Below are 16746 nucleotides of genomic sequence, written 5' to 3' on the forward strand. Positions count from 1 at the left end.
TCATCCAGTCGGAGTAGTTTAGCTGGTTGTTGCGCCACAGACCGGTGATGGGTTAGCTATGTCTTATAAGGCTTTATGGAGGTTGGACAGGTTTACCAAGCTCTTCTCAGTTCACTTAAGTTGTGCTCCTTCAGAGGATCCCCACGAGTATCTCTATAGTTGTCACGAGGTTATACGGAACATGGGTATAGTGGAGACCAATGAGGTCGATTTTGCTGCATTTCAAATGACTGGTTTCGCCAAGAAATGGTGGAGAGATTATTTGTTGACCAGACCAGCTGGGTCGCCTACTCTTACTTGGGACCAATTCTCTCAGCTCTTCTTAGAGAAGTTCCTGCCTGTCACATTGAGAGAGGAGCGCCTCCGTCAGTTTGAGCATCTCCAGCAGGGTAGTATGACTGTTACTAAGTATGAGACTCATTTTGTGGATTTGTCCCGTCATGCTATTCTTCTACTTCCCACCAAGAGAGAGAGGGTGAGGAGGTTTATTGACGGACTTGCTCAGCCTATCAGATTGCAGATGGCTAAGGAGACTGAGAGTGATATTTATTTTCAAGCGGTTGCTAATATCTCCAGACGAGTCGAGATGGTCCTTGCTCAGGGAGGTCAGGGGTACTTTTGGTAGAGGACATCCTCCAAGGCCATTTCATTCAACACTCTAAGCATCCCACGGTGCCCCAGGTGGTCGTGGTCCCCATATGCCTTATTCCGACCAGCTAGCCTACAGTGCACCACTAGCTCCTATTAGTGCACCTACACTCCAAAGTTATCAGGGTGGTTACTCAGGTCGACATGGTCAGTTTCAGGGTCAGCAGTCACAGCAGCCGAGGTTATGTTATACTTGTGGTGATCCGAGGTACATTGCTAGATTTTGCCCTCGGGCAACGGGCAGCTCACAGTATCAGAGTTCTCGTGTCGTGGTTCTGGCACCAGTTGCTGCACCACCTGCTCAGCCAGCTAGAGGTAGAGGCCAAACTGTTAGAGGTGGAGGTCAGGCCATTAGAGGTGGAGACGAGCCATTTAGAGGCCGTCCCAGGGACGTAGTTCAGAGTTGTGAGGCCCAGCCCAGGTGTTATGCTTTCCCAGCTAGGCCTGAGGCTGAGTCATCTGACGTTGTTATCACAGGTACTGTTTCAATTTGCAGTAGAGATGCTTCAGTTCTATTTGATCCGGGGTCTACTTACTCCTATGTTTCATCCTATTTTGCTTCATATTTGGTTGTACCCCGTGATTCTTTGAGTGCTCCTGTGTATGTGTCCACACTAGTGGGAGATGCTATTGTTGTAGATCGTGTTTATCATTCGTGTGTGGCCACCATTGGGAGTTTGATACCCGTGTAGATCTTCTACTTCTCGATATGGTTGATTTTGAAGTCATTATGGGTATGGATTGGCTGTACCTTATCATGCTATATTAGATTGTCATGCCAAGACGGTAACCTTAGCCTTACATAGGTTGCCTTGATTAGAGTGGAGAGGTACTCTTGACCATTCTATCAGCAGGGTTATCTCTTATGTGAAGGCTCGGCATATGGTCAAGAAGGGGTATCTAGCTTATTTGGCTTATGTCTGCGATTCTAGTGCGGAGGTTCCTTCCATGGATTTAGTACCTGTTGTTCGTTAGTTTCCAGAGGTGTTTCCTGCAGATCTGCCGGGGATGCCACCCGACAAATATATTGATTTCTGCATTGATGTGGCTCCGAGCACTTATCCCATTTCCATTCCGCCATACCGCATGGCCCTGCCAGAGTTGAAAGAATAGAAGGAACAGTTGTAAGATTTGCTTGATAAGGGCTTCATTAGACCTAGTGTCTCGCCCTATGGTGCACCTGTGTTGTTTGTGAAGAAGAAAGATGGATCGATGAGGATGTGTATAGATTATCGGCAGTTGAACAAAGTCACCATCAAGAACAAATACCCATTGTTGAGGATTGATGATTTATTTGATCAGCTTTAGGGTGCCAAGGTGTTTTCCAAGATCAATTCGCGATCTGGCTACCATCAGTTGAGGATTAGTGAATCTGATGTCCCTAAGATAACGTTTCGGACTCGGTTTGGGCATTATGAGTTTCTAGTGATGTCATTTGGGCTGACAAATGCCCCAACAAGAATCATAGATTTGATGAACCGGGTGTTCAAACCCTACTTGGATTCCTTTGTGATTGTGTTTATTGATGATATCTTGATCTACTCCCACAGTCGAGAGGAGCATGAGCAGTACCTTCAGATCGTTCTTCATACTCTTAGAGACAACCAGTTATATGCTAAGTTCTCAAAATGCGAGTTTTGGTTGAGTTCGGTTGCTTTCTTGGGTCACGTTATATCAACAGAGGGTATTCAGGTGGATCCTAAGAAGATTGAGGCAGTCCAGAACTAGCCTTGACCCACATCACCTACATAAGTCTGTAGTTTTTTGGGTTTGGCGGGCTACTTTCGTCGATTCATGGAGGGGTTTTCATCCATAACAACCCCGTTGACCAGGTTGACCCAGAAGGGTGTCCCGTTGAGATGGTTAGACGAGTGTGAGGCGAGCTTCTAGAAGCTCAAGATAGCTTTGACTACGACACCGGTATTGGTGTTACCCAAAAGTTCAGGATCTTATACAGTATATTGTGAAGCATCTTGTATTGGTTTGGGTGCGGTATTGATGCAGGGTGGCAAGGTTATTGCATATGCTTCACGGCAGCTGAAGGCTCACAAGAAGAATTACCATGTTCATGATCTAGAGCTGGTAGCCATTGTTCACGCGCTGAAGATTTGAAGGCACTATTTTTACGACGTGCCATGTGAGGTATTCACGGATCATCGAAGCTTGCAGTATTTGTTCAAGTAGAAGGTGCTCAATTTGAGGCAGAGGATGTGGTTAGAACTATTGAAAGATTATGATATCACCATTTTATATCATCCCGGGAAGGCCAATGTGGTGGCTGACGCCTTGAGTAGAAAGTTAGCTAGTATGGGTAGCCTTGCATATATTCAAATTGGTGAGAGACTGCTTGCATTGGATGTTCAGACCTTGGCCAATCAGTTCATGAGGTTGAATGTTTCTGAGCCAAGCCGTGTTCTGGCTTGTACAGTTGCTCGGTCTTCTTTGTTTGATCTCATTAGAGATCGACAGTATGACGATCCTTATTTGCTTGTTCTTAAAGACACAATGCGGTACGGTGGTGCCAAGCAGGTTACTGTTAGATATGATAGAGGTTTGAGGATGCAGGGTCGTATTTGTGTGCCTAATGGGAATGGACTTCGTGAGTTGGTTCTTGAGGAGGCCCGCATTTCTCGGTATTCTATCCATCCGGGCGTCACCAAGATGTATCGGGACTTGTGGCAGCATTATTGGTGGAGGCGAATGAAGAAGGATATAGTTGCTTATGTAGCTCGGTGTCTAAATTGTCAGTAAGTAAAGTACAAGTATCAGAGACCTGGTGGTTTGCTTCAGAAGATAGAGATTCCTGAGTGGAAGTGGGAGCGTATCACTATGGATTTTGTTGTTGGACTCCCACAGACACAGAGGAAGTTCAATGCCGTCTGGGTCATTGTGGATAGGCTGACTAAGTCAGCGCACTTCATTCCTGTTGCAGTTTTATATTCTTCAGAGCGGTTGGCCGAGATTTAAATCTGCGAAATCATCCGACTTCACGGTGTGCCAGTGTCTATCATTTTTGATCGAGGTACGAAATTCACCTTGCACTTCTGGAGAGCAGTAGAGTGTGAGTTAGGCACGCGGGTTGAGTTAAGCACAGCTCCTCAGACGGATGGACAATCCGAGCGTACTATTCAGATCTTGGAGGATATGCTTCGTGCATGTGTTATAGATTTCAGAAGATCGTGGGATCAGTTCTTTCCCCTTGCAGATTTTGCCTACAACAACAGCTACCAGTCGAGCATTTAGATGGCGCCCTATGAGGCACTATATGGTAGATGGTGTCGATCGCCAGTCGGATGGTTTGATCCGGGAGAGGCTCGGTTATTGGGTACATATCTGGTACAGGATGCCTTGGACAAGGTCAAGATTATTCAGGATAGACTTCGCACAGCTCAGTCCAGGCAAAAGAGTTATGCCGACCGCAAGGTTCGTGATGTTGCATTCATGGTCGGAGAGAGAGTATTGCTTTGGGTATCACCCATGAAGGTTGTGATGAGGTTCAGAAAGAAGAGCAAGTTAAGTCCTAGGTATATCGGACCTTTTGAGATTCTAGAGAGAGTGGGAGAGGTGGCTTACAGGCTTGCGTTGCTGCCTAGTTTAGCAGCTGTTCATCCAGTATTCTATGTATCCATGCTCCGGAAGTATCACGGCGATCCATCCCATGTGTTAGATTTCAGCTCTATCCAGTTGGACAAGAATTTGACTTATGAGGAGGAGTCGATGTCTATTCTAGCCTAGCAAGTTCGCCAGTTGAGATCAAAGAGTTACCCTTGAGTTCGAGTGAAGTGGAGAGGTCAGCCTGTTGAGGCAGCTACTTGGGAGTCCGAGTCCGATATGCGGAGTAGATATCCCCACCTTTTCACCATCTCAGTTACTTTTCTATGTCTGTTCGAGGACGAACGGTTGTTTTAGAGTTGGAGAATGTGATGACCCAAAAGGTCATCTTATGTTTTAGAACTTGATTATACGCTCTTAAGCCTTAAAAATCTCATTTTCACCCTCCTCGATTTGCCTGCGCAGTCCGGGCGTGTTTCCGGAAAGATTTTATGTTGAAATTGAAGAAAATAAGAATTTTTATCTTAAAACTTCAGTTGAGTTGACTTTGGTCAATATTTTTGGTAAACAGGCCCGGATCCGTATTTTGACGGTCCCGGTGGGTCCGTATCGAATTATGGGACCTGGGCATGTGCCCGGAATCGAATTCCGAGGTCCCTAGCTCGAGTTATGAAATTTTGATGAAACATAAAAGTCTAAAAATCTAATGTCTTTAAGAATTGATTGATGTTTTGCATTGTTAGTACCGGGTCCATATTTTGGTTTCGAAGCCCGGTACAGGTTCATTATAATATTTAAGACTTATTTGTGAAATTTTGTGAGAAATATAGTTGGTTTGACATGATTCGGACGTCTGGTGGTGAAGATAGAAATTTTAAAGTGTTCTTGAGAATTTCATTTGGTTTGGTGCTAAATTCGTCGTTCTAGGTGTTATTGTGGCGATTTGATCGCGTGAGCGAGTTCGTATAATATTTTTAGACTTGTGTGCACCTTTGGTTTAGAGCCCCGAAGGCTCGGGTGAGTTTCAGATAGGCTACAGAGTGAATTGAACATAGAAATCATACCTGGTGTGCTTGAGGTCTGCAGACTTCATAATTGCGAGGTCTGGCTCGCAAATGCGACCCTCGCATTTGTGAAGAAGCTTTGCATTTGCGAGCAGTCGGGTTGGAAGTGGACCTTTGTATTTGCGAAGTTCAGGATCGCAATTGCGATCATCACAGGCCGCATTTGCGAACAAATGGTTCGCATTTGCGAAGGCAGCAGAGATGCGAGGAGTTTGCATTTGCGATACTTTTCTCGCATTTGCGAAGCTCGGGTCGCAAATGCGACATCTACAGCTGATCAAAATGACTTTTGGACTGGAATTTTCATTCATTTCCCAAATTTTCAAGACCTAAAACACAAGAGGCGATTTTCCAAAGACCATTGCTTCCCCAAATCATAGGTAAGTGATTCTAATTTGGTTTCTTTCAATCTTTCACTACATTTTACAAGATTTTAACCTAAAATCTAAGATTTTCATGGTAGAATTAGGGGTTTTGGGTAGAAACTAGGGATTTCAGAAATTTGGGAATTTGGACCTCAAATTGAGGCCGGATTCTAAAACCAAATATATATCTGGGCTCGGGGGTTAATGGGAAAATGGATTTTGGTCCGAACCTCGGGTTTTGACCAAGCGGGCCCGGGGTTAATTTTTAACTTTTTGGAGGAAAATTTGGGAAATCTAAATTTATGCAATGTAATTGATTCCTTTAGCAATATTTGATATTATTGAGTTATTTGTGAATAGATACGAGTGGTTCGGAGGTGAATTCTAGAGGAAAAGCTATGGTTGAGTATTGAGTGGCCTTCCGAACGAGGTAAGTGTCGTGGTTAACCCTGACTTGAGGGAATTAGGAACCTCAGATTATTTTCTATGTGAAATTCATGTGAGCGACGTATATGTGAGGTGACGAGTACGTATGCGCTGCCAATTTACCTGTTTTCCCTGTTTCTCCTATTTTTCTTATATTGTCTCTTTCCCATGCCTAATTGCTACAGGTTTAGTCCAATGCTGTTAAATTAATCTTTCTTATCATGTTTACGGATCTTCTGGTGATAATTGAGTATTTCTTTCGAAGATGAGATTGATATTGTGAAATCAAATGTTGAAGTAAGGCTTGCACTTGTTATTCTATCTCCCTGTTATTATTTATTCATTACATTATGGTAAGGGAGAGTGTTAATGCACGAAGGGTGTTGTCATGCCATATTATGAGTGTTAATGCACGAAGGGTGATGCCGTGCCATATTGTGAGTGTTAATGCACGAAGGGTGATGTCGTGCCATATTGTGAGTGTTAATGCATGAAGGGTGATGCCGTGCCATATTGTGAGTGTAAAAGCACGAAGGGTGATGTCGTGCCATATTGTGAGTGTTAATGCATGAAGGGTGATGCCGTGCCATATTGTGAGTATTAATACACGAAGGGTGATGCCGTGCCATGATATGAGAGTTAATGCACGAAGGGTGATGCCGTGCCGTTTCTATTATTTTTATGGTGAGATTGAGAGTAAAAGCACGAAGGGTGATGCCGTGCATTTTTCCTTTAATGTATTCGTTGTTTCTGTTGATTCATAGTATGTTGGTTGTTCCAGTTATTATTCTACTGTAGTTCCTTATCTCTTATTTCCCCCAGCATGTTTCCCCCTCCCGATATTCCCTGTCTAGCTCTTCATTACTGTTATTTGTATATACACTATTAAATTATATAGGTTGATTTGTAGGTACCTTGCCTTAGCCTCGTCACTACTTCGTCGAGGTTAGGCTCGACACTTACCAGTACATGGGGTCGGTTGTACTGATACTGCACTCTGTACTTTCTGTGTAGATTTTGGTACCGGCTCGGGATGATCGAGATTTTGCTATTGGACCTCTATCCGAAGACTCAAGATAGATCTGTCGCCGTTCACAGACCTTGAAGTTCCCGTCTATCTTTTCTGTTCTACTTTTTCTTTCATTCAGACAATTGTATTTCTTTCAGACTATTATTTGTAATGAATTCTAGAATGCTCGTGAATTGTGACTCCAAATCCGGGTGGTAGAAATTAATGCAGTTTTTATATTATTCCGCACACACTATATTTCATCTTAGCTAATTGTTGTTATTTACTTAATGGAATAAGGTTTGGTTTAATGATTCTCTAACGTTGGCTTGCCTAGCAAGTGAAATGTTAGGTGCCATCACGGTCCCAACTGTGGGAATTCCGGGTCGTGACATAACTCTTCCCTCCCACAACTATAAATAGAAGTCTTCATAACCCAGAAAACACACTAGAAGTTATAACAAGAAGAAAGAAAGAGCTCATGGATCAAACGCTGCAAATTCCTCCACAAGTTTCAAGCTTCAAGCAATCAAGTTCAAGTTCAAGCTCAAGAACGAAGAACAAATCAAGTTCAAGCTCAAGAACAAAGAATAAATCAAGTTCAAGCTCAAGAACGAAGAACAAATCAAGTTCAAGTTCAAGCAATCAAGCTCAAGCTCAAGCTCAAGAACGAAGAACAAATCAAGATTCAAGAAGTACGAGGTCAAATCAAAGTTCGTGCAAGTTGAATTCAAGATCATCGTTCGTGGCAACGACTACATATTCAAGATCAAGTTCAAGGGTCCTTGAATTTATTTACTATTGGAAAGAAGAATCAGATGATTCATAGAGATTGTACACTCAAATTACTTAAAATCAAATACTACGATTGTTGCAATATTTTTCGGTCTTGATTTTATTTTCTCGACGCAATTTATTGTCTACAAATTCTGGCATGCCCAGTGGGACCCATTCAGCCCTTCATCTCTTCCTCCTGCAAATCGAAAATTACAAGTTTCAAGATTATCTGTTGTGATAGTCGGGTACTTCAAGTCTCGTCTTCAAGTTTCAGCAAGCCTACACCTCGACAAACCTTGAAGTAGGGGCATTTGTAGACACTAAAATTTTAGCAGATCAAGATAAATCTGAAATTCAAGACGACTCTTGAAATATTAAGAGTCTATTAGGGTTACTTGGTGGCTACTCCACCCAAACCCTAATTCATGCCTATAAATAAGGCTACATATGTCCTTTAAAAACAATCTCAGAAATTCCATAAACTCCCGGAATATGCACTCAAATATACGATCTTCGAAATTCCATTAAAATCTTGGAATATTAAGAGATCAAAGGCATGTCAAATATGTTGCTTAAAGTTCTAGCAACATTCAAGATCCAAATGGAGTGCTGCTACATGCTTTTTGATCAGCAAATACATCAAGGAGATGCATATCATCCTACGTTCGAGAAATACGCCGCTAAAGCCCACGAATTACGGATAACAAATGGGAAGGAAGAATCAAGGGATAAACAGAGTTAGAACCCACAATGTTTATCAATAAAATTCTTTTTTCCTTATAGTTGTTTGTGATTGCAGTTTTATTTTTCTTCACAAATTTATTGCAAACAAATTCTTGGGATAGCTTATATTATGTCATCGATCAGTTATTGGATATTTAGTGCTTTCCTTTTTATATTATCTGTTATGTTAGCTTGCCTGTCATTCGGCTTTATGCGCCATCACAACCCCGCGTTGGGGATTTTGGGTCGTGACAAGTTGGTATCAGAGACCTAGGTTGCCTAGGTCTCATGAGTCATGAGCAAGATTAGTAGAGTATGGAGGATTGGTACGGAGACGTCTGTACCTATCTTCTAGAGGCTATAAGGCTTTAGGAAATTTCACTTATTTCTTAATCTGTTGAGTGACTTTATTCTATCGCTGAAGTTTGAAACATTCTATTCTTGTTCTCTCACAGATGGTGAGGTTACACATAGCATCCACAGTTGGTCAGGACCTAGAGCCCCAGGTTTTTGCCACTACCAGGGGTAGAGGTCGAGGCAGAAGCAGAGCTCAGCCTAGAGCACGTGCAACAACACCTATTGCAGAGCCTTAGATCGAGCAGGAGGAGGAGATCCATGTTCAGACCGTGCCAATTGGACCATCTCAGGTCCCAGAGGGGTTTATTGCTACCCCGGTACTTCAGGACGCTCTAGCCCGCTTAGTGGGCCTTATGGAGAGCGTGGCCCAGGCAGGTGTACTTCCTATAGTACCAACCATCTCTCAGGCTGGGGGAGAATCCCAGACTCCCGCTACTCACACACCAGAGCAGATGGTTCATGGATATCAGACTCTGGCAATTCCAACAGTTGGAGAAGTTCAGCTTGTTATAGCTACACAGTACATGGAGGGGCCCACTATGTCATCGGATGGATTGAAGAGGTCGGATAGGTTCACCAAGATGTTTTCTATTCATTTTGGTGGTACACCTTCTGAGGACCCACAAGATTACTTGGCTCGTTGCCATAAGGTCTTGCTGTCACGACCCAAAATCCATTAAAGGTCGTGATGGCGCCGGACACCGTTGTCAGGCAAGTCAAAAATAAATACTTAATTGGTTCTCATTTTAAATATTTTTGAAATCATATTTCCTTCAATTAAATAGTAAAAGATGGAATTTATAGTGTAAATAATAATATTTTTAACAATTTGAATACAGGATAACCCAAATCACCCCAAAACTCGGTGTCACATGAGCCTCAACTAGGAATGTAAAATAAAATACAATATCTCTCCGGAATACAAATTCGGATATGAGAAAATATAAATACTCTGAAAGAGACTCTGCTGGCTGCGGACTCGTAACGTGGAATGCAACTCACCTAAGTCCCCGCAATGACCGCGCCTCTGCGCCCATAAGGCCACTAGGCATATATGCACCTACAAAAGAATGTGTAGCAAGTGTAGTATGAGTACGTAAATCAACGTGTACCCAGTAAGTATCCTGCCTAACCTCGAAGAAGTAGTGACGAGGGGTTGGCTCCGACACTTACTATGGGCTATAAATAAAATACCAATGATATAATTTAGCATGGGTTACGTAGAATGGTTGTAAGCTCAATATCATGCAATAAGTAAACAATTCTTTTGTTAACAAGAAATTTCCAAATTTATTTTTCATCATTTATCATTTTGTATCTCAAGCCAATGAAGCAATATCAATTATCATAAATTCTAAAGCAACCAATTCAATCATACGCAAATCATGCCGAGGTCGTACGATCCAAACCAACATAATATTTAAGCTGTGCATTGCCGAGGGTCGAACGACACGAACCATAGATGCATCTATCTACTACCGAGGCGTTCGACCCGCTCCACAAAACAAAAATACATTAAACAACCAATTCAAGATTTATTAAGGGGCAAATATTCCAGAATTTCAAATTTTCATTTAACGGTAAAGAATGAAGTTTAACCTTTTTACAATTCCTTTATCGAATTTCTAAATATTTTAAATAATTAATTTAACACGTAGGGCACAACATCGCAAGTACAACAATATATGGGTCCTAGACTACCCAGACATAAGCATAATAGTAGCTACGCACAGACTCTAGTCACCTCGTGCGTACGTAGTCCCCCAACAAATAGAAGCACATAATGATTTGATTCACCTATGGGGTTATTTCCCTCTTACAAGGTTAGAAAGAAGACTTACCTCGCTTCGAAGTTCCATAGCCAACTCCCAAGCTTTTCAAATGACTCAATTCGATGCCCAACGCTCTGAAACTATTCAATAAATGTGTAAATCCATAAAAATATACCCTAATACTCATTATAATTCAATTTACAACAATTTCCAACTCCGCTCGAAAAGTCGATAAAATCACCCTCAGGCCCACGTGCCCAGATTCCGAATATTTTCGAAGATAAACATTACCCATAACCCCACGTACTCAAATCTATAATTTATTCTCAATTTCATACCCAAATTCGTGGTCAAAATCGAAAATACCAAATTCTAGGTTTTCTACCAAAATCTCACAATTTTTCCAAATTTTCCTCCTTAAATCCACATATAAACTATACTTTTAGCTCACAACAAGTAAGAAACTAGTTACCTTGTGTTACATGATGAAGACTCTTCAAAATCGTCCAAGAACCGAGCTCCAAAAATCCCAAATGAAAATGAAGAAATGACCAAGTTCGATCCCTTATGTTCTTCCCAGTTTCCGCTTCTGCGGATTACTTGACCGCATTTGTGGTCCCGCTTCTGCGGATCTCTCATCGCTTCTACGATCTAGGGCTTCCAGCCCATTTCCGCATATGTGGTCTCCTATGTGCAGATGCGCATCCGCATCTGCGGATATGCTTCCGCACCTACGCCTCCAGGCTTTCTCTCAATCTCGCACCTGCGATGCACCCCCGTATCTGCGACCTCGCAGGTGCGGACAACCCTTCGCACCTGCAGTCACTGCCCAGCTTCGCCCAAACCACACTTGTGACCCTTTCCTCGCTTCTGCGGTCACGCACCTTCGGTCAAACTTGCGCATGTGCGATTACACCAGAACTGGTGCACTTCAGCCATTCCTTAAGTCCAAAACTTGCTCCGTTAACCATCCGGGACCCACCCGGCCCCACCGGAACCTTAACCAAATATACCAACATATCCCAAAACACATTACAAACTTAGTCGAGCCTTTAAATCACATCAAGCAATGCTTAAAACACGAATCACACTCCAATTCAAACTTAATGAACTTTAGAACTTCAAACTTCTATCTTCGATGCCGAAACCTATCAAATCACGTCCGATTGACCTCAATTTTTTGCACACAAGTCATAATTGACATTACAGACCTACTCCAACTTCCAGAATCGGAATCCGACCCCGATATCCACCCCCAGCCAAACTTCTCAAAAACCTTTAAATTTCCAACCTTCGTCGAATGACCCCGAAATGACCTACGAGCCTCCAAATCCACATCCGGACACGCTCCCAATACCAGAATCACCATACGAAGCTATTCCTAGACTCAAAATCCCAAACAAACATCGATAGCATTGAAATGCACTTCAACCCAAATTTAGGAAATCCTTCCAAAAATGCCAACTTCCATAATAGGCACAAAACCGCTCCCGGGTCATCCAAAACCCAATTCGGACATACGCCCAAGTTTAAAATTATCATACGAACCTGCTGGAACCTTCGAATCCCAATTCCGAGGTCATTTACTCAAAAATCACACTTTAGTAAATTTTTCCAACTTAAAGCTTCCGAAACAATAATTTTCTTTCTAAACCAACTCCGGATTTTCCGAAATTCAATTCCGACCACACGTACAAGTCATAATACCTGAAGTGAAGCTGCTCAGGGTCTTAAACCGCTGAACAATGTGCTAGGGCTCAAAATGACCGATCGAGTCATTATAATTTCACAACATGGTCATAGTAGAGTCCAATGGAGTCAACTTCATAGTATTCCAGATGCATGGCTCCACCAAGAGGTGGTGGCAGGAGTATGTTCGAGGCAGACCAGCAGGTTCACCTCCACTCACTTAGGATCAGTTCTCTGAGAGAGGACTACCGCAGCTAGTTTGAGCACCTCCCGCAGGGTAGCATGGTTGTTACCCAGTACGAGACCAGATTTATAGATTTATCTCGCCATGCCATTATTTTTCTCCCTACTAAAAGGGAGCGGGTGAGGATATTCATTGATGGACTTACTTATGGTATCCAACTTCAGATGGACAAGAGACAGAGGATGATATTTCCTTTACGTGGGTCGTGGAGATTGCTAGGCGGATCGAGAGGATTCATGGTCAGGGTAGGGAGGCAGCTTCTGAGAAGAGGCCTCATCATTTCAATTGTTTCAGTGGTGCTCCATTTGGAGGTAGGGGTGTTTTTGGTAGAGGCCATCCTCCCAGGTCGATTTAGTTAGCACTTTAGGCATCTCACGGTGCTTCGGGTAGTCATGGTTCTTATGGGTCTCATCTTGAGCAGCTAGCATACAGCACACCTTCAGCTCCGATTAGTGCACCTATAATTCAGAGTTATCGGGATACTTATTCAGGTCGATAGGGTCAGTGTAGGGTGATTAGTCATAAAGCCGAGGGCTTGGTATACTTGTGGAGACCCGAGGCTTATCGTGAGGTTTTGCCCTAGGTCATAGAGTAACATGCAACAGTAGAGTACTCGTGCCATGATTCCGGCACCGGCTGCTCCACCCCTGCTTAGCTAGTTGGAGGCGAGGATTAGGTATCCAGATGTGGTTGTCAGGCCATTAGAGGTGCAGGCCAGCTAGAGAGAGGCCGTCTGAGAGGTGAAGGTCAGACTGGTGGGGCTCAGCCTCGTTGCTATGCATTCCCAGCTAGACCTGAGGTAGAGTAATCTGATGCGGTCCTCACAGGTATTATTCCAGTTTGACATATTGATGCATAAGTTTTATTTGATTCGGTCTCTACTTAGTCTTATGTGTCATCCTATTTTTCTTCATATCTGGATATGTCTTGTGATTCTTTGAGTGTTCCTATTTATGTATCTATGCTCGTTGGTGATTCTATTATGGTAGACCATGTCTATCGTGCTTGTTTGGTCACTATCGGGAGCTATGAGACTAGGGTCGATCTTCTGTTACTTGATATGGTAGATTTTGACGTGATTTTAGGCATGGATTGGTTGTCACCGTACCATGCTATCTTAGACTGTCACGCCATTACTGTAACATTAGCCATGCTGGGGTTGCCTCAATTGGAGTGGAGAGGGACTCCTGGTCATTCCACTAGTAGGGTCATTTCTTATGTGAAGGCTAAGCGTATGGTCGAGAAGGGGTGTCTGGCATATTTGGCCTATATCCATGATTCTATTGCGGAGGTTCCTTACATGAATTCAGTCCTAGTTGTACGTGAGTTCCCAGAGGTGTTTCGTACAGATTTGCCGAGGATGCCACCTAACAAAGATATCAACTTTTGCATTGACTTTGTTCCGGGCACCCAACCTATTTCTATTCCACCATACTGTATGGACCAGTTGAGTTGAAAGAATTAAAGGAGCGACTACAAGATTTGCTTGACAAGGAATTTATTAGATCGAGTGTCTCGCCTTGGGGTGTACCGGTGTTGTTTGTGAAGAAGAATGATGGATCAATGAGGATATGTATAGATTATCAGCAGTTGAACAAGGTCACTATCAAGAGAAAGTATATGTTGCCAAGGATTGATGACTTATTTGACCAGCTTCAGAATGCCAAAATGTTTTCCAAGATTGACTTGAGATCTAGCTACCATCAAGTGAAGATTAGGGCATCAGATGTCTCTAAGACAGCTTTTTAGACTCGGTATGGTCACTATGAGTTCTTGGTGATGTCATTTGTCTTAACTAATGCCCCAACAACCTTTATGAATTTGATAAACCAAGTGTTCAAGACCTATTTGGATTCTTTTGTGATTGTTTTCATTGATGATATTTTGGTTTACTCCTATAGTAGAGATGAGCATAAGCAGAATCTCCGGATCGTATTTCAGATTTTGAGGGATTGTCAGTTATATGCCAAGTTTTCGATGTGTGAGTTCTGATTGGACTCGGTTGCCTTTTGGGCCATGTTGTATCTTCAAAGGGCATCAAGGTGATCCTAAGGAGATTGAGGCAGTTCAGAACTAGCATAGACCTACTTTAGCTACATAGAATCGGAGTTTCTTGGATTTGGCGGGTTATTATCGCCGGTTCGTGGAAGTGTTTTCATATATCTCAGCCCCATTGACCAAGTTGACCTAGAAGGGTGCTCTTTTCAGATGGTCCGACGAGTGTGAGGTGAACTTTCATAGGCTCAAGACTACATTGACTACAACCCAAGTGTTAGTGTTGCCTATAGGTTCGGGATCTTATACTGTGTATTGTGATGCATCGCATATTGGGCTTGGCACGGTATTGATGGAGGACAGTAGGTTGATTGCCTAAGCATCTTGGCAATTGAAAGTTCATGAGAAGAATTACTCTGTGCATGACTTAGAGTTGCAGCCATTGTTCACACACTGAAGATTTGGAGGCACTATCTGTACAACATTCCATGTGAGGTCTATACCGACTATCAGAGTCTCCAACACCTGTTCAAGCAGAAGGACATTAATTTGCGGCAGCAGAAATGGTTAGAGTTATTGAAAGACTATGATATCACCATATTATATCATCCGAAAAAGGCCAATATAGTGGCCGATGCATTGAGTAGGAAGGCTGAGAGCATGGGCAGTTTGACATATTTATCGGTAGTAGAGAGGCCACTAGCTATAGCTGTTCAGGCTTTGGCCATTCGATTTGTGAGATTGGATGTTACGAAGCCCAGCCAGGTCCTTGCTTGTGTTGTGGCACAGTCTTCGTTGTTGGAGTGTATCATGGATCGCAAGTTTGATGATCCTCACTTATTGGTGTTAAAGGACATAGTGCAGCAGGGTAGTGCTAAGGGGGTTGTGATTGATGATGATGGTGTTATGCGGCTTCAGGGTCGGATTTGTGTTCCAAATATCGATGGGTTGAGAGTGTTGATCCTTGAGGAGTCCCATAGTTCTCGCCATTCCATTAACCCAAGTGTCATGAAGATGTACAATGACTTGAAACAACACTATTGGTGACGAAGGATGAAGACAAATATTGTTGCTTATGTCTCTCGGTGTCTGAGCTGTCAACAAGTGAAGTTTGAGCATCAGAAACTGGGTGGGTTAACTCAGAGATTGCAGATACTAGAGTGGAAGTGAGAGCGCATCACTATGGATTTTGTGGAAGGCTTACCACGAACCTTGAGGAAATATGACGTAGTTTGGGTTATTATGGACCGATTGACTAAGTCAGCACACTTCATTCCGGTGATGACTTCCTATTTTCAGAGCGGTTGGCTCAGATTTACATCCGGGAGATTATCTTCTTGCATTGCATGCCCATTTCTATCATTTCTGATCGAGGCACACAGTTCACATCGTATTTTTGGAGGGCCGTGCAGCATGAGTTGGGCATGTGGGTCGAGCTAAGTACCGCGTTTCATTCTCAGACGGACAGACAGTCCAAGAGCACTATGCAGATCTTGGAGGACATGTTACGTGCCTGTGTTATTGATTTTAGAGGTTCATAGATCAATTTCTACCGCTTGGAGAGTTCACCTACAACAACAACTATCAGTCAAGCATCCTTATGGTGCCATACGAGGAGGAGTTGGTGGCTATTCTAGACCGACATGTTCACAAGTTGAGATCGAAGAGTTTTCCTTATGTGAAAGTGCAATGAAGAGGTCAGCCGATTGAGGAGGCTATGTGGGAGTCCGAGTCCAATATGAGGAGTAGATACCCTAACTTTTTACTAGTCCAGGTACTTTTCTATGTCTATTCAAGGGCGAATGTTTCTTTTAGAGGTGGAGATTGTGATGACCCGATAGGTCGTTTTGAGTACTAGCCCATTTTGAGTACTAGCCTTAATTTCATTGCTCCGAGACCTCATGTAGCTTTATTTAATGTTTATTGATTTGCATGTTTTGTCCGAGTCGCTTTTCGGAAAGCTTTAATGTGAAATTTTGATGAAAATGTAATTTTTGGCTTAAAATGAGGCTAGAGTTGACCACGGTCAACATTGTAAGTAAACGACCTCGGATCGGTGTGTTGATGATTCTGGTAGGTTCGTATGATGTTAATAGACTTGTACGCACATTTTTTTGGGGTCCAG

At 42.9% G+C, this 16746-nt stretch overlaps 1 protein-coding gene across 1 annotated transcript; it reads left to right on the forward strand.

The window, feature by feature from the left end:
- The first annotated feature begins 15281 nt into the window (after positions 1–15281).
- On the forward strand, positions 15282–15668 carry LOC138894187 (uncharacterized). Its single transcript, XM_070178868.1, has one exon. It carries the CDS (start codon positions 15282–15284, stop codon positions 15666–15668), a length of 387 nt encoding a protein of 128 aa, XP_070034969.1.
- Positions 15669–16746: the final 1078 nt, after the last annotated feature.

Source organism: Nicotiana tomentosiformis, chromosome 6 (genome assembly GCF_000390325.3).
Source record: "Nicotiana tomentosiformis chromosome 6, ASM39032v3, whole genome shotgun sequence".
Taxonomy (NCBI): domain Eukaryota; kingdom Viridiplantae; phylum Streptophyta; class Magnoliopsida; order Solanales; family Solanaceae; genus Nicotiana; species Nicotiana tomentosiformis.

Coding starts and splice junctions, on each gene's coding strand:
- LOC138894187 (XM_070178868.1), top strand. CDS start 15,282: ATGGGCAGTTTGACATATTTATCGGTAGTAGAGAGGCCACTAGCTATA.